The sequence below is a fragment of the Bombus affinis genome, chromosome 9 (assembly GCF_024516045.1).
Source record: "Bombus affinis isolate iyBomAffi1 chromosome 9, iyBomAffi1.2, whole genome shotgun sequence".
Classification (NCBI taxonomy): domain Eukaryota; kingdom Metazoa; phylum Arthropoda; class Insecta; order Hymenoptera; family Apidae; genus Bombus; species Bombus affinis.
Genome location: NC_066352.1, coordinates 10,803,707 through 10,821,372, shown reverse-complemented (window position 1 = coordinate 10,821,372; position 17,666 = coordinate 10,803,707). Strand labels below are relative to the sequence as shown.

The following is a 17,666-nucleotide window of genomic DNA, read 5'->3' as shown; positions in this document are numbered from 1 at the left end:
GTCTCGACATGGTAAATCCATAGGGAAACAGAGAATCAGGGTCGACATTATAAATCTATTAAACATTCATTCATCTAACCTTGACTGTGTCGAGGTGGGAAAGTGGTTTAGACAGCTAGAGAACTTGTACTTTCCACGTCGATTTCCTGAAACAAGAAAATGTGCTCCTAATAGAAGAAGCCCTCGATGATGGCTCTCGATCAAGCGCGCGTAAATGTCGATAGACGTCACGGAAAAAGGGAAGAAATTACGACGGTTCAATTACGTAAACGATAGAAGAAATGTATGACGGGTTTTTTCGTCAAGCATACTTCATTGGCATTAATTGAAATCGAGATTCTGATCAGCAAAGCATAATTGAATAATTAGTTATAATTTGTTGAATTCGGTATTGAACGAAATGCGATTAAAGTATGTTATCTTCCAATTTATAATTCAAGATCAGATTATTGTTCTCTGTTTCGAAACGGAATTTTCAGGGAGATTGACCGAACCGCGTCGGTCATCTCCACATCACATAGGACCGTTCCAAGGACATAGTGCGCTGAAGACTTAATGGAAGAAAGAGCACGAGATCTTTAAAAAAAACACTACGAATCGTCTTACACAGATTCCACGCAAAGCACACAGACTTCGGCAATAACTTTCAGACATACAGTTTTCCTCTATCGCAAACACTTACTCAATTATTATCTCTTATTTCTCTGTGTCGAACTTGAAACGAGTAGTAATTTTATTCAAATCGAAGCACCATCCCGCAACATTTCCATTAAATTCCTGTGTTAAGATAAAACGTGGCAAACGTTGATGCTTTTTAAGCAAGGCCCGCATTTCTTCATTCCGAAAGTTCATTTCGTAATAGCAAATCATGTGCCGGGAACGGCTAAATGACAAACGTTGTTCTAGTGATGGTTTTCGTAATATCCATGAGGGAAATACCATTGCAATGTATGGAAAAAGAAATCGGTTTGAAATCCCGAGATACCTTGCCGACGATCTATCAGCGGTCTTCGTTTCCTGCATCGTCGAAATCAATCTGATGTCCAGTCACTTTCATTTTCATGCTTGAACACGATCCGAAGAGAGATAGCGCAAGAACGTTAATTAACGCAACATCGCATCCCCGTCATCTTCCTGGTCCTTGAGTTACGTAAAAACAACAAGTGACTTGCAATCGACGGCGACACCACACAAAACGGAATTCCGTGTTGCACGTGTATCACGTGTCCGCGGCAACTCGACAACGCGTCAACGATACTCGCCACATCGAGAGGATCTCTGGTGGTCTAGCGGAACACTTCGAAATGGCTCGTCTAGTGGTGTATTGCATCTGACTTGCGGTATTTTCCGGTATGACAGCATCATGAAACTCGATGATGCTTGCTAGATACAGATCGGTGACTCGTATACTTCCGAAGAGATGTTACCATCGCTAATCATACGCGATTTATTTCAGTAGCTAATTGAACCGTTTAATTCAAAAGTGGTATAGGTAGAAAAAGTTAATTGCTGGATAATGAAAGTATAAAGTAAAAATTCTGTAAGAGACCGCGTAGGCGATTCTCACTTATTTTGTTAACCACCGAGAAACTAATGAAGATACGCTTACACAACATAGAATGTACAACATAGAATGAAGTTGCGGTTCGAGCTGCGATGTTAAACCAAATAGGCAAAAAATTGACTTGTACCACTTTTGCATTAAGCAATTCAATTATTTCTACAATTTATATAACGATGTACAACGATATTCGCGCTTCCGGCTTGGACTCGAATCAAATTCATAATAATTTTTCGGATCGCGCCGATGAAAAAATGATCCACATCCTCCGGTCAATTGCCCGACTGCTCGACACGGATAAATTCGTCTATATTAAAAGATAGCCGACAAAGGGTGTTCACACTTACGAGTCAGCGGGAGTGGCGCTCGTGTGACGGCGCGTGCTGGTCGATCTCAACAAACGACATCTTCTAACGTCGATTTCTATTGATCCTGTGCAGCTGATGCTTCCAATACATGTAGTTCACGTTCAAGCGTTAAATGTCCTCTCGAAACGCGCTGGAGTGCGGTTCACTTTCAACGACATCCCTCTTTGACCAGATCGAAATAGGAACGGGGAACTGCCAGAATCTATATACACAAGATCGATCCCTTCGTCTCGCAATAAAATTCCCTTGATCGGAACGAGAGAAACGCGATCTTCTTTGCTACTCCACTCACTTGCACACACTATTGACAATCGATTGAACGGTATATCTTTAGTAATTACGTAAACGTTGAATCGCACGGATGATTCACGAAAATGCACGTTCCGAGTTGGAAGATTCCACGAGGAAAGATCTCGCAATTCTCGGCAGACGCTGCTCGTCTACCACAACGGGCACGAGAGCGTCGACCACGTGGTGGAAGAAGCGAGTCTCGACACGACTCGAAGGAGTCTCCGGCGAATTCTGCGAAGTCTTTGTGTGCGTCTACAGGCACGTGTGTCTGCGTGAAAATGCGTGTTTCTCGCGTGTCACGTGGCCCTTAAGGCTGGCTCACAAGGGGCAGAAGCGTGGAGACCGAAAGCCATTGTTGTCGTCGCGTTAGCATCGGGTCTGGCTGCTACTGCCTACGCGAAAGAGTCGTCGATGGAGGGTAGTTTATGGCACGGCACCCCATAGGGGACTGGAGCCCTCGTACCATGGACCAAACATCTGCCCAAGTCCCCACCACTGGTTGCCCTACCGCGTTTCGACCAGCCGGGTTATACTCTTCTTTTTTATGCTTTTTCCTTCGGTACGGCCCGAGTTTCTCGACGTTTTAGCCCACGCTTCTTAACCGCATGTTCGCTCGAAAATGGTAAACAGAGCGAGCGAGCAAGTGAGCGAGCAGAGTACTTGCAACCGGGCGTGTGTACACGGTGCAATTTGCGTGGCGATGCGTACTAGCTAATGCTCGCGGGAAAGGAACGCCGAGGGCAGCGATGTCGAAGCGATTAGGGCGGTTCCAGAGATGCATAATGCATACGCGTTGATGCATGCCTTCTATGATCGATTTCATGGCATTGTTTTAAGCGGGTCGCGTGTTTGTAGAGCGCAGACTATACCACCCGAAGATACGTCTCGATCCAATGCAAATATCATAGAATCGAATAATAATAATTATTGATCCAGCATCCTTGGAATTATATAAATTGTTCGATGAGTGTGGAGTTTATTCTGATGTGAATGAACAATTTCAAACGTCGAGATCTTGCCGGAAATGCAATGCTAATTTAATGCGTCACCACACCCTATGTTCCATCGGCTTTCATGCCCCATAGCAACACCGTAATTAGGATTGTTTCACGGTTTATTAAGAACGAGTCGGCCACGCTTTTGGGTGCGCCATTCCGTGCCAACACTCTGTTCGTCGATAACGCGAAGCGTTGCTTTCCGTGAACCTGTTCGCTCAGTTGGAGCTATTCACGTTAAGTGTAACAAACGTGTGATATTTTTTCATTAATTACCCGCAAACCTTGAACCTTATTCGTGAACAACGTTTTCGTTCCAAATAACAAATATGACTCAGGAATCGCAATATTTCTCGAGTATCTCGATTCGTGTCCGTCTTTGATTACTCTTTCAGTGATCGGTACGCGCAGCGAAAGGAAACCAACCACTAGAGTCTATTACAACAGCGTGCACGCACGCAAACGTCGCCGCGTTAATTATATGCGAGCGGAGAAAGAAAGAGTACGTAACGCGTGCATAACGATTTTGCGCGACGATCGGCACGCCGATGACGCGCGATCTAGCTGCAAATTGCAGCTGGTCGCAGGAGGGTTGGCTCTACAATTGACAGCAATTGACGACAATTAGGGACAGGAACGATGACAGTCGTGATTTCGTCGATGAACGGGACGACGCGACGCGAAGCTGTGGAACGCCTTCGGATTTAATCCATGCCTCCGACACTTTCGCTTAACGAGACCGCGCGCACTTTAATGAAAAGTGTAACTGTATTCGTATCATAGTTTCACTCGATTCAAATTATAACATAAAAACAGGATAAACGCTACAGCTAATTATCTAACGTTTCGATTATGATTAAAAACGGACTGAATAACGATTCTCTAATCGTTTAAAAAGGAGAAATCCAATGAATAAATTCAAGTTTAAAAAACAATAACCATCGCAGAGTTGTAATGAAGGAAAGAGATTAACGAGATAATTGCAGAAATTTTGAAAGCTACGAATATTCGCGATCCATCTTTTGCTATAATTTCCACGAATGGCTCGTCGAGTCAAGAATGCCATCCGTAACCTTTGATTTTGCTCGAAATTAAAGTATCTTTGGATGCCTATTAAGGCATTTATGTCGGTCGTTTTGCTAAAAACTGTCGTACTGACGTGGTCAAATATAGATCATGGTTGCGGCACAATTATTTCTGTAACTTAGAAGAAGGAAAGAGAAAAAACAGTGGCGTAGAGCCACTGATGGAATATCTTCATCGAATCGAGTTGTAACAAGGACATAATTTCGAACGAGACTGGACGAAGTAAGAGGCGAGACCACCGGTGTCCTTGATGCCAGTTTCTCCTAACAAGGGTTGCCGGTTGGTCTGCTGAAGTGGCTACGCGACCAAATGAACATCCCATAAAGGGACGCGTTGAACCTTTCCGAGAAAGTCCAGTTGGGATTCCAGGGGAGGAAGAAAACCTTAGGGACGCGATATATGCGTGGCTCGATGAGGCAAAGAAGGGAGGACAGTTTTCAGGGAAGAGAAATGTCCAGCCACTCGAGACCCTCTGCATTTTCCTCTTCGAATTCGCAAGAAAGCTGAAAATTATACTAATTTTTATTTAAATAATTATACAGTGCTGGGAGAATGGAAAATATTTTTTAATCTCGTCGTCTTTGCGTTTTTGCCTTTGCCATTGTTATTGCACTATTGATTACAAGTGGAACTCGAAACATCAAAACGTACTACATATTGATTTCTCATTCACGTGAGTCATTGTTTCGTCTCGAGAGATTTGCACACGTTCGTTTCACACCTTGGAGGGTGTTTGATGAAAAGATTAGCCGGTGCTCGTGTACCTTTCTCGTCTAGTTCACAATACAAAAAGTTGCAGTTCGAAATCCGAACAAACATCTAGAACTATTCGACAAATTAAAATTCATCATAATTTCTCCTTTACACTCCCGCCTCTTCTACTAGAATTTTCACAATGGCTGTAGATTAAAAAATGATCTGTTTGTATATGGACAGCTGCATATATTTTTCGGTCTTTGTTCAGGGTGGTCGACGCATGAATCAGGATTTTAATATCCAAGTTATGCGTCGACTTTAAACTCCTTATCGTCCCTTTCCACAATGACGTCATTGTCTCGGCTGGTTAAAGGCTGCGAGCTGCAGCGGCGTGTGCGCGACCGCGACTACAATATTTTGGCAGACGTCGTCGTCCGGGCCTTCTGACTCACTGAAAAGAACACTCGACCCATTATGCACCGGTCCATCCTAAAGCCTCGTGCACACGACGGTGAAAAGTCACGTAAAAGCGGTGGCACGCGAGCACCAGACGCGATCGATAATTCGCATGAATGAATCACAAGACTATTACGTGCCGACCTTAACCTGGCTATATGGTTCTCATGGAATGCCGAGGAAATTCCTTTACACCTTGCCGTTGAAAGTATCATTTGTAACGATTTAATTACACGTGTAACTACCATCTTGAACAATTCGTGTGAAAACGATCGATAGAATCTTTCATGGTACCGAGGCACTGCAAATGTGGCTCAATGTCAAATAATCATTGGAGGTAACCCACTTCTATACACCCGCATCGCTCTGACCGTCGATAACATAAAAAGCGTCGTAAATCACACGAACAATTGCTCCAGTTACAACCCTATCCCATTTGTATGCCGTTGTAAATCATATTTGGTGAAGCGGTTGGTTTAACGCGATTGCATCGAGTTCGCTGAATATTCATCAACGGGGATAGAATTTCACGTCGTCTCCATGACGGCATAAGCGACGATAATAGAGTAATACAAAGGGATATCGAGTCGGTGCTGTGAAAGAACCTTAAAGGTATACGATATATTCACGTAGGGAGCTGACAGCTGTGCCCGATAGTCCACATGGCGCTCTTTGCTCTTGTCTGGATGCAGGACTATCGATTTTATCGTGTAGTTTCGCTAACGAATGGCTGGACGGACATTGATTAGAAGGCAGCAGTTTATCGCTCGATAGTTATTGACTCGTCCTGTTCCTTGCGGCTAGACTAGAAGGTAAGAAGAGGAAGAAGCCTCATCCGTGCTCCGTATCCATAAGCGTTGATACTTCGATCGACTATGTCTTAACAAGTCATTTATACGCAGCTTGTCTTACGGATATTATGTATATCCGGCGTTATTATTCCATCTTCCTGTTAGGTAAAGTTGATCAAACGAAAGAATATAGAGTAAACGAAATTGTGTTTATGACTCGAGTAAAGTAAAGATCCTTAATTGAAACTTTAATGAAGCGTGCTTAATGCGTTTGCCGTTTTGCGATACACGGTCTGGCTAATACATCAGAACGCAAGCAGAGCGTGACGAGAGCAAATCTACACGCTATACTTGTCTACTAATACGTCTGCTTCCTTGTCCAAGCCGCTAACCCAACGTGTATCGCTAACTCGCAAAGACGACGAGATTCGAGTGTTCCAGTCATATCGCAAGGTTACCGGGGGAGCAGCATCGTAATCTCAGAATGTACAGTCGTTATAAATATATGGCGCAGCAGAAGGTAATAATACAGAGGAGAATATTCTCTACCCTAAAATCCTCTTAAAGCTGCCTTAACGAATGGACGACTGCGAGCTCCAGGCGCTTTAATTGGTGCCGCGATGATGAATGGCACAGTAGACCGAGTCCCTCGTGCGCCAGCTATCTGCAACCTTAAACGACGTATCATCCGGAAATTAGAATGAAACCAAGGTTTGTCGGTCGCGAGCAAAAATCTTCGAGTCCTAAAATTCGCTAGGTTAGGCTAGCGTACAATTTGTCTGCGGTCTTCTATATGTGGCGCGCTTTTTGCCGATTATTAATGATCATTCGACCGTTTAAATTAGAACGGGACGCGGGTCGTTAATTAATGACCGCGACGATAGGTTTGTAGGATGTTCATGAAGCACCAATGCTTCTCTTCGGTAGATCAAAGAGAATCTAAAGTTTAATATAGCTTGTTCCTGTTTAGGATGGACTTAAAAGTGACAGAAATGAACAAATGAATATTCACGTACAAATTAAAATTCAAGCGCGACGTGAATATCCTGCGGAGCTTTTTCATCCTATTCCATGTGACGAAAGTGTTTTTCCATATTGAATAAAAAAGTTATTTAATAACGAATTCTGTTCTAGTCGTAAATGTTGCGCAGTGATATTAAAACGAGAAATATCTAGTGTCGAAAATATGCCTTCCGTTTTTGGAAACAAATATCGGAACTTTCACTGGCCAGAACCACAGTTGCTTACCAATGATCCTACTGTTGCATGATGCTATTGTTTCATCAACAATTGTTTCGTAATTGGTTGATGCGAACCGTGACAATACAGGTTGTTTCAGGTGTTTGCCGATTGTATTGACTTAATGAGAATATGACGAAAGTTTCCGATCTTGAGTTACAAATTAAGATACGTATTTCCCCATGGATTGTATCGATTTTAGCAAAATTCATCAAACCAGACACACATGAAATACAGAAAATATACCCACAGTCAATCCGATATTTTACGAACATACTGTGTATATTTCGAAGCTATATTAACAATAAAGAAATTCCCAAGATGGCATACTTATGAGAGGAAACACGTGTTACGTGGTGGCTACTCTAAATATTTAGAAACCGTCTTTGCATAGGGCGGTTCATGGATAACGTTTTGTTAGGTTGCCATGGGAAAACGTTTTCTTCTTCCACGCGCTGTTTTCTCTTCGTTTTTCATATTATTTTTCCTCAAGGCTCTGTTATTTTCAATATTTTGGAGAGAAAATAATGATATTACGTATCGAGCTATTATAGTTTTATTGGTCGCCCTTAAACTTGAGTCTAGATCTTGAGGATGATGTCAGAGACATTGGAAACGGATATTAGAAATCACGGCTTTGTTAATGGGGGTACACACACGTACAGCAAGTTCCTTTATTTGAAGTAATAGTATTCGCAGCTTCGTATCTAGCAGACTGCAGAACGTACAAAATTCAGAAACTGCCGTCGTTTCCGCCGCATAGAAAGTTCTCCAATTTCGGAAATCTAGCTAATCAAAAGGGTAAAGTACATGTAACGAGTGAAATCTTCATTCGAAGATGAACAGGTTTCGCCGAAGACACACAGATATGTCCGAAACGAATTCACACGAAGGAGAAGGGAAATTGGGTCGCATTGGAGGATCGATTAAAAATAACAATAAATTTCGGCGTACAGCTGCATGCAGGATGCGGTGGCGGCGTTTCGAGATGTTGGCAAAGCGCTCAATAACACGCCACGCTATTGCGGTAACGCGTGTATGTCCAATTCGATGTACAGTTAGGTATGCGTTTGATAGCACGTTCGACTGCGCGATCGTAAAGAACAGTAAAAATCGTAATAAGTGCGCTGTGGACCGTGTACTTCTCCTTCTCGTATCGCAACCGTAATTCTCTCCCTCTCACTCCATCTCTCTCTCTCTTTAGCTGGGCATCGGCTACCGTACGTTGTAAGTTGCATTAAATTCTCAACGAGAGAACGCAGCCTTCACTTCGGCCAAGGGAAAAAGGAAAATCGAAAGCCGGAAGATTCCTAACGATACCGGGACTTGTTTCTTCCCCGTCACTGGATACGTCCAACGATACGTGTCGTTATCTAATGCAACTTGCACAACACTGACAGAAACACCAGAGAAACAAGCGTGAGTTGGAAATGTTAAGCTTCCGTTGGTTGTGAGTTAATAAAACTTTTTGACTGATACGCCTTCTTGCAAACCCTTGATATAGGCGAACAAAATAGAAATCGTGTTTGGTATCGAGCGTGTTTAATGACTGGAACTTTCTCTATGTACGCTCACGCAGCTAATCGATGATCACGATTCGCGTAAATGTGTGTACATGTTAATTATTCGATAAAAGACCAGGTTTGTGTAAATCGAATTGCCCGCAGAATCGTGACGAGAAAATTTCTCGCGCACCTGAATCATATCGATTATTTACAGTACTGATAAGACAAGCGAAGAGAAATGAAATATACTGAAAACTACTCGTTTACTGTGGGATTTATCTCGATTGCCAGATTAAATCAGTTTTGTCGCAATTAAAGATAAACGATAACCACCAATCGGAACGTTTGTTCCGCACGATTTCTTCCACGATATATATCCATAATTTTCCAAGATGATTGCATTATTTGTGTTGCGTGAAAATGATTGCGATAGGCATAGATCATGGACTTAATCAGATATACAATATCATCGGCGAAACTGCAGTAAATTTTCGAGTTGATCATCTTTCGATCGGTATCATAAGATATAGGAAAGATCAAAAGGCGCGTGCTGAAATGTGTACGCACTGCTGGGACAATAGTGTCCTTCTAGACGTTGTCGATGGGCCGATACAATGGCAACGGGCACGAGCCTACGTGTACAATCCGTGTAGGTAGTCACTGACATTTTAAAATGTCAGCGGGCCCCCTCGTAATGCGCTGTTTATCATTTGGGTTACTTGTGAGTCGTCCATATAGCCGATACATATACCAACATTATGGAGATTCGTTATGGAGGTGCGATTAAAATTCGTGAGCTCATTGTTTCTCTTATCACTGTATGAAATAGTCATTCTGGCTGAGCGTTGCAAGAGCTTAGAAGAAAGTTCCTTTGCTACCTTTATATTCGCATAAAATGGGATTAGGAGTCAGATTTGTTCCAAATTTTTTATTTATCTCTTTGAACAAATTTTGCATACTACCTAAACATACCTGGTAAATTATTGAACAATAAAAATGTGAAAACGTTTGAAAGAATTTAACCTTATCGCGCAGCCAACGCGAGTCGTTAATCCTGAATAACTTGCCTTTCTTCTTTGTAAGAATTTAAGATTAATAATGTCTGACTTCTTAAATCCAAGGTAGGGAGTGATTTTTACGTCGCACACGAATCACCGAATCGAATGAAAGCGTGAGTCGAATGCGTTCGTGGGACAGAACGCACAATGGAGATTCCTTGTACGCGTTAATGAAAATTGCTGCACAGTTGCAGAGAATGCGATTCGCGTCGTGTTGGTATACATATATGTATATGTCGTATCTCTCACGATATCAGCAATGAAATAGGGTTTACGGTGTAATTTCATCGCTTAACCAGTAACGAAAACTCCTTTCCAAACGGAAAGTGCGAAGAGACGGAGAAAGCGTGGACAAGAATTTCTTTATCTCGTCCACCTACTCGTCTCGTTCGAAGTTTTTATAGTAGTTGCGTCGCGTTGCGTAATCCCTTTCATTAACAATATATCGTTCACTGAACTCTGGGAGCGTTCGATGACTGCAACTGCAGCAACGTGTATCTATGCTATGTTTTTCAATTGGAGTAGAAGCGTATCTACCGTGCATGGAGCATTCCATAAATGACGTTGCGGTATAGCATTTAGAAGTTGACATAAATCAAGGGCTCGTAACAGGTACATATATAGTAACGCGAAAATTACTGGTGCTTGACTAACTCGAACGATTTCGATTGAAATAGTGGCCCACGGTCGTGGTCAATCCGTATAACTTTTACTCCGATGTTAATTGCGCGTGACGAATTAAATGAAACGAGATTTCAGCCGGAATAGAATAGCCTTCAAGGTGGTTCGCGGTCGCTTTTACTCGCTGCTAATGAACGATCCATATTTTCCAACGTGTAACAAGATTCCGAGAAACATAAACACCTTTCCTATATTTTTCAAAGCGACGGCGATAAGAAGTGATCAAAAAAGCAAAGATTGGTTTATCGTGATCACCTATCGTGATCACCGATCGTGAAAGACTCGGAACGATACCTCTCATACTCTCCGCCGATTCTTATTACCGAGATTATACATCTATTCATTCGTTCTGATTGATGTAACGACTATAATCGTTGCTCGAATGTCGGTGTTGGTGTTCCTGAGCGTCGTTTAAATCGCCCTACTACTCTCCATCGGTTCGAGTTCTAAATTTACGACTTTCTCCAACTATGTAACGTGAACTCGAAGCATCGTTTCGATTTGTCTGTTCGCCAAAGACATTGGAATTTATATGCACGTGCTTCACACTCGATAAGATTAAGATAGCATTAAAGTCCTCGTTAATCTACTGTAACGCTATTTAAAATTTCTTTCATTTTGGGACAATACGAGTTAATTATAGCAATGAGTACCTATTTTGCACGACTATAAAGCGGAATGCTTCCAAACACGATGAAATGTCGATATATTCCATTGCAAAACGGTATAATTGTATATTACGTACATCCACGTCACGTGTGTCAATTCATCTTCTTACAGTCGTTGACATAGATTCTTTGCTTCCTTCGTCATGTAACTTTTACAACTTGCCACGTTCGCCGATGTATTATGTATCTAAACGCGTCTCGCAAGACTTGTTACCGACACTTGTCAAGAGACGTCCGTTGAACTTCGCGAAGAGTAACATTCTCTAACGACCCTGATCCTGTATGCTTAAAAGTCCTCGTTGAGTCGCACCGTCTGGACTGACACAATTGATGCGGCGAATAGGGAACGCGTAAATCTTCGTTACGTAATTCCAGTTATTCGGTTACCCGTACAGCTTCGCGAAACCAGGATAGAAAGAGTCTTTTCTACCGTTCACGCGTCCAAGCGTTTGACCCCGTGAATTCTATGTACCTCGTGCATATTATCCGTTGAAACTCGGTTGATCTTTGCTCGACCGCGATCCAGGACTGTAGAGATCTGCGATGTCTCTGATTTACACGGAGTAATAAGATGCAATGACTCGTACGTCTTTTCTGTTCTTCGAACAATCGTGATCGCACGGTACATATATTGCATACATCATCGGGCACCTGATTATATGCATAAATCTCTTTTTTTTGAGACACGTACAATTATTTGATTTATAATATCGACACGATGACAGCATTCTCTTTCGCCGATATTTGTCCTTTGGTTATATTTAAATTAATTCAAGTATCCATCGATTTGAACATTGTCCAAACTATTTATCGTTAACCGAACTACAATTGGAATTAAGTCTGTATTCGATTATAGTTACGCAAAGGACAACTACTTGATGAAAATAGTTTCTTTAATATCATCATCGCATCATAGATTCTTTATCGCTATTTTACCCGTTCCTATAATTCTACCCCGGTTTAGCGCAATATTTATAAGATCCAAAACTGTGTCATAAAATAGTGGAATCTTACCGAGTGTTTGGCGATCCCGAAACGTCAGGATCCGCTAGTCGCGTCGGGACACGCCGATCAATAGAAGAGCAAAAGGCACATGTCCCGGTAGCTTCTCACGCGGTGCTGCTCTCGAGCTTGGTGGTCATGTCGCCTGTGAATGTCGGATAATCGTTCCTCCAACGACTACCTCAGTATCGATAATCGACGATTAACCTCTCTCGTTTCTTCACCGATACATCAACGTCCTCCTTGAACTTAGACGGATCTTTCTTAATAACAACTTCCCTCTCAACTCCGGAAATTAATGAACAGTATCGTCGGGGATGATCGTAAAGTCGATCGACATCGATGATGCACGTTAAGCTCGGCGATACGGGGCAGATCGTGATCGAGCGGAAAATTCACCGATTCACTAGTCAGAGCTAGAAGTTTCCATGAAAGCGCGCGATGGGTGCGCTGCTGGTCGTCGGCGATGACGAACGATCAGACCGACGACGAGGTGCAAACAACGATTCGCATTGCGCAAAAAATCGCCAAGTTCGTCGTTGTGACGTGAACTAGCGTGTAATCGCGTGAATAGCACAGGGATAACGACGTCGAACGAAACGACAGGGATGCGAGGAACAGCGCGAAAGCCGAGAAAAGTCGGGACACTGGCCTGCCATCGGGTAGACCGACGACCCGGTGCGGCACTCTCAACGCGGCGACGCACTGCGCCGACGTCGCGACGACGACGACGTCGTCGCCTAGGCGACCACGCGACCTCTCGCTCTTCTCCTCTCTGATGGACGAAGAGGAAAAGGAGGAGGAGGAGGAGAAGGGTGTTTCGATCAATCGAACCGGTGCGACTACGTTGTTCGGCGAGATATCGATACGTCGAAAGGGAGGAAAAGACCAAGCTATGTTGCGTTGTCGGTCTTTTTCTTTTTGTCGTGGAAACACAAGCTTTCTCGCAGGTCCACCGCTACCTCTTTGCCAACGGATGGGCCGCTTTAACGTGCAAATGCTCGCCGCTTTTGTCGGCATACTTGTCGCATTTTTATTGGTCTAGTTTCACGGCTCGATACCTCTTGTCTATGTCTGAAGCTTTTGGTAGCCTTGTACGCTTAGTTATTTAAATTGATTTAAATAAGAAACGCTGCACGCGTGAGAAAGATTTTTATTATTTTCCACTTTCGAGAATTCAATAGCTTGTCACGTTTTACTTGTTTCTTTCCTGAATTGTAATACGTATCTATAGGTATTCGATAATCGATCACCTGTCATCGATTCATAGCCACAGAACTGCGAGGTTATACGAACGAGATGGTGAAAAATTCTATCAAAGTCTACGCCAGGCTGAAACCAGAACAAAATCGGAAAAGCATAGTGGTAGATATCGCGATAGCAAATTGAAATTGGTTTTATAAGATGCACGTTTTCTTCCAAAGAATTATCAAGTCTTGCATCGTCCCAAAGAAAATCTCGAGGAGGATTTCTTGGTTCTAGTTTCTCCAGTCCAAAGAATAAAAGATTATCCTGACAATCGTCCCGAGTCGTGGAATTTCTCGTGAGATATTACAAAAATAACATTTTGTCATTGTCAGTAATATGTCTAAAATCAGAAGTCTAAAAATTGAAACATCTGAAATTTTCAGCTTTTTCCGAATATTTGAGGAATCCGCAACGCAAGAAGACGTGTTCGAAAGTGTTGCACGATCCGTAGTGGAAAGGTAAAAGAATCGTATCATTCATTAATGAATTAGGATGCAGTCCTCGAATATTCACTTAACTATGCAATCTCTTTTATTAAAGTGCTCTCGATGGTTACAACGGTACCATTTTCGCCTACGGCCAGGTATACCGAACAGTAAATCGATAGAATCGATAAAATGTGACTCGAGTAAAACATCTATTTTCTAAAATTAAATCGTCTACCGTTGTCATACAATTTCAAACTCGTACCACATCCTCGAACGTTCTATCCATGAAACCTCGATCGAGGCGAGTCTCTGATACGATTTTAAGTCATGAATTTTGTAGACCGCCACTGGGAAAACGTACACGATAACCGGGAGTCTGGAGAACGAATGTCGTGGTATCATACCGAGAACTTTGCAATTCCTGTTCGACGCGATACAAAAGGTTGCGTTTGTTGGCTATCAGATGTTACATAGGTACGCGCAGAGAACCCTATACCGCCCTTAAATTTTATGCAGCGACCGGAAAACGTGTACTCCATCGAGGTGGCATATCTGGAGATTTACAATGAAACCGGCTATGACCTGATAGATCGGAAGCACCAACGAGACTTCGCGGTTACGAGATTGGAAGATTTACCGTAAGTCCGGGTGACGTAAATGGTGGCCTGTCGAGTAATGCGCGAACACGGATACGAGGGTATTTCGTAAAAACCAGGGGGCCCCCCTAAAGGGAAACAACCTGCTCGACCCGACCGATCAAACATGATTCCGACAAACTTCCAATATGGAGCAATCGTGCGCAAGGTGCAACCGTGTTATCTTTATATCCTCCTTGTCTTGCGCCACGTTACGGAGGATTCTCTTTTTATTTTATAATTAAAAGCAAGGGAGAGTACTAAAATTTCTCATCTATTGGAAACTGTGGACGCGTTTCAGACGTATCAGCATTCGAGAAGACGAGGCCGGGAAATTACACTTGAAGAATTTGACATTTTATTGCGTTAAAAACTTGGAGGATGCGTTCGAATTACTTGTGCTAGGCGATCATAATCGGTAAAATAATCTCGTTATATTGTCGTATTGGAAAAAAGAATGTAATTCTTCATAGGGTTACCGCCGATACACCGATGAATCCTCAGTCATCGAGATCACACTGCATCTTTACCATCGTAGTTTCTACGAAGAAGTTCGGCGCTGAACAATACAAGCGAGCGAAAGTACATCTCGTCGACCTAGCAGGGTTCGTATGCTTTCCTCCGTCTTGTATCGACTGAAGGTACAAGGGTTAGAGATATTACGACGATTGATTAGCTCCTAATTGAAGACAACCACTAGAAAAATTCATTTCAGTAACAAATTTTTAATTGAGCATCCTAATTAAAAAAAAAAAAGATTACCAGTCTTTTACATCGCACAAGGTCGTAAATTTATTTTCATAAATTATGGGAAAGTGAGCTGGAAAAGAGCATGATTAAACGCATATTTGCCGACTGGTACGTAATTGTGTAATATCTTTAAATTCCTTTCACAAATTACATCCCTATTCCAACGATATTGTGGAAGTGACATTTTTGCGATTACGCACCAACATCTCAAATGCATTAAACGTTGACCTACTTGTCAGCGATAATTTTTCCTACGCGCACCATCGTGTCGTGCTTTCTCATTGCCATCTGCGCCCGTGCTGGCAAATTTTGTAACGGTAACCGATTTTTCAACGTGAGATCTCCGTAGGTCCGAACGTGTCTACAAATGCTCGATAACTGGCACCATTCTGACCGAGGCGAAGCACATTAACCTGAGCCTACATTACTTGGAACAAGTCATAGTGTGTCTGGGTCAGGAGAGCGCAGGTCACATTCCTTACAGGTGCTAAATTCACTCAGGGATTTATATCCGATAGTATAATTTTTCATCACTTAAATAATATGCGGATAGCGAATGAAACTTTATTGTACTCTTCTGACTCACCTTTTGTTTTAAATTAGGAAATGGTTGGAAAGTAGATCGTAATAATTGATAAAACATCTAGAACCCTTGTTTAATCATGGAACTTTCGTTGTTTCCATTTTTAGGAATTCCTTATTGACGTCGATTTTGAGAGACAGCTTAGGTGGAAACTGTCTGACTACTATGTTAGCGACCATAAGCCTTTGCGCTTTTAATTTAGAGGTACGACACGATTTTTATTGCCTCATAATCATCAGCGCATTTATTTCACGGGATATACTCTTATCTCGTAATTGTCAGGAAACGGTATCAACGTGCAGATTCGCTCAACGAGTAGCTCTCATTAAGAATGACTTGAAACTAAATTTGGAGACAGACATTCAGAGTGAAAATGCGTTACTGAGGGCGGAGAATGAGAGACTTAAGCAACAAATCAAAGCTTTGACGAAACAAACTGTTCAGTATCTTTATCAAAAATTCAATTTAGTTTGTAAATTAGCTTTCAATTTGTTTTTATATTTCAAATGTAGATGTCTGAAGAACTTACAGCTGCAGATAAAATAAATCTCGACCATAAGATCAGAAGCTTTTTAGAAACGAATAAACAAGTCATTTGGGACTATAATCCTAAGAAAGTAGAATATTGTTTCGAAAGTTTCAGGCAAGCTTTCGAATTGAGCAAGGATCCAAAGTGTTACCTGAAGAAACTGGAATATTATAAGGATCTGGTTATTCAAAGGGACAAAGAAATTTGTATCCTAGTATAATTTTATTAATGTCCCATTATTTATCAGAAAATTTCTTAACTTTTTAACAGCATTGTTGATCGATAAAATGAAAAGGGAAAGGAATCAACGATCGACACAATTAAATGATGATAGGTTTACAATTAATAATATCGAGAACGATAATCAAAAAATGATACAAAATTCCCTAAGTAATCGTGCACCGTTAAAAAAACAAAAACGAAGACCTAAAATTAGTAATGAAACCAAACCTGATTGCAGTACTAATGTTTATAATAATGATCCGCCATTGAGAAACAAGTCAATATCCATCGATACATTTATGCCAGAGTTATTGCCTTGCAATATCGTCAATTTAACTTTAAGTGATTTAACCGAGGATAAAGATCAAGCAATTGATCAGGGAACTGATGATAGAACTGATGACACGAATCAACAGTCCTTACGTAAATCTGAAAGAGGGCAAAAAAACGTTAAGAAAAAACACAATCATAATAATCAGATAGAATCAAAAGTGAAACAGCAGAATCCTGTTGAATTATCAAGTGCGAAAGCGAAAATTGTAATTCAGGAAGCTTCATTTGTAGAGACAGATAACTCAGCTCCGATTTATCAAAAGTTTTTAAGCTTCAGTGCTAATAATCCAGAAACCCCTTTGATTCTACAGGAAAAGAAAGCAGAAAACGATGATTTCGAGCGAAAGTCTAATTCGGAGGCAAAAGACAAACAGTTTGAGGATTCATTGCCTTTGACAGGGGATCCAGAAATCGACGAAGAAATCATAGCGTTCTACAAAGCGAAACGATCTGGTGGTATTTACTAATCAATTTTTCAAGATGCTGTTTACAATATAAGAAGTCATAATAGATTATGCAAGAATGCAGTATTATTTATCGA

At 41.7% G+C, this 17,666-nt stretch overlaps 2 protein-coding genes across 3 annotated transcripts in view; one reads left to right on the top strand and one right to left on the bottom strand.

Moving 5' to 3' along the window:
• LOC126920270 (disheveled-associated activator of morphogenesis 1) overlaps nucleotides 1-13,047 on the bottom strand; it is a 43,542-nt gene extending 30,495 nt beyond the window's left edge. The window contains exon 1 of one of the 2 annotated variants that reach the window (XM_050730378.1): nucleotides 12,410-13,047. The gene's annotated coding sequence lies outside the window, so the exon portion shown is untranslated. Of the gene's footprint in view, nucleotides 1-1,908; nucleotides 3,784-12,409 lie in introns of those variants that run through there. The other variant, XM_050730379.1, reaches the window with a different exon arrangement.
• A 113-nt stretch (nucleotides 13,048-13,160) lies between these two features.
• Nucleotides 13,161-17,634, top strand: LOC126920274 (kinesin-like protein KIF6). The gene is made up of 13 exons (XM_050730385.1): nucleotides 13,161-13,762; nucleotides 13,822-13,940; nucleotides 14,029-14,103; nucleotides 14,186-14,228; nucleotides 14,414-14,515; nucleotides 14,590-14,711; nucleotides 15,010-15,126; nucleotides 15,182-15,313; nucleotides 15,808-15,942; nucleotides 16,149-16,245; nucleotides 16,324-16,479; nucleotides 16,554-16,776; nucleotides 16,841-17,634. Exons 1-13 carry the CDS (start codon nucleotides 13,697-13,699, stop codon nucleotides 17,590-17,592), a joined length of 2,139 nt encoding a protein of 712 aa, XP_050586342.1. The 5' UTR covers nucleotides 13,161-13,696; the 3' UTR covers nucleotides 17,593-17,634.
• Nucleotides 17,635-17,666: the final 32 nt, after the last annotated feature.

What these genes read in the sequence shown, in the direction of transcription:
- LOC126920274 (XM_050730385.1), top strand. Translation starts at nt 13,697, where the DNA reads ATGGTGAAAAATTCTATCAAAGTCTACGCCAGGCTGAAACCAGAACAA. An exon ending in CCATTTTCGCCTACGGCCAG is followed by an intron (nt 14,229 to 14,413) that starts GTATACCGAACA and finishes TGAATTTTGTAG; the next exon opens with ACCGCCACTGGGAAAACGTA. An exon ending in TTTGCGCTTTTAATTTAGAG is followed by an intron (nt 16,246 to 16,323) that starts GTACGACACGAT and finishes CGTAATTGTCAG; the next exon opens with GAAACGGTATCAACGTGCAG.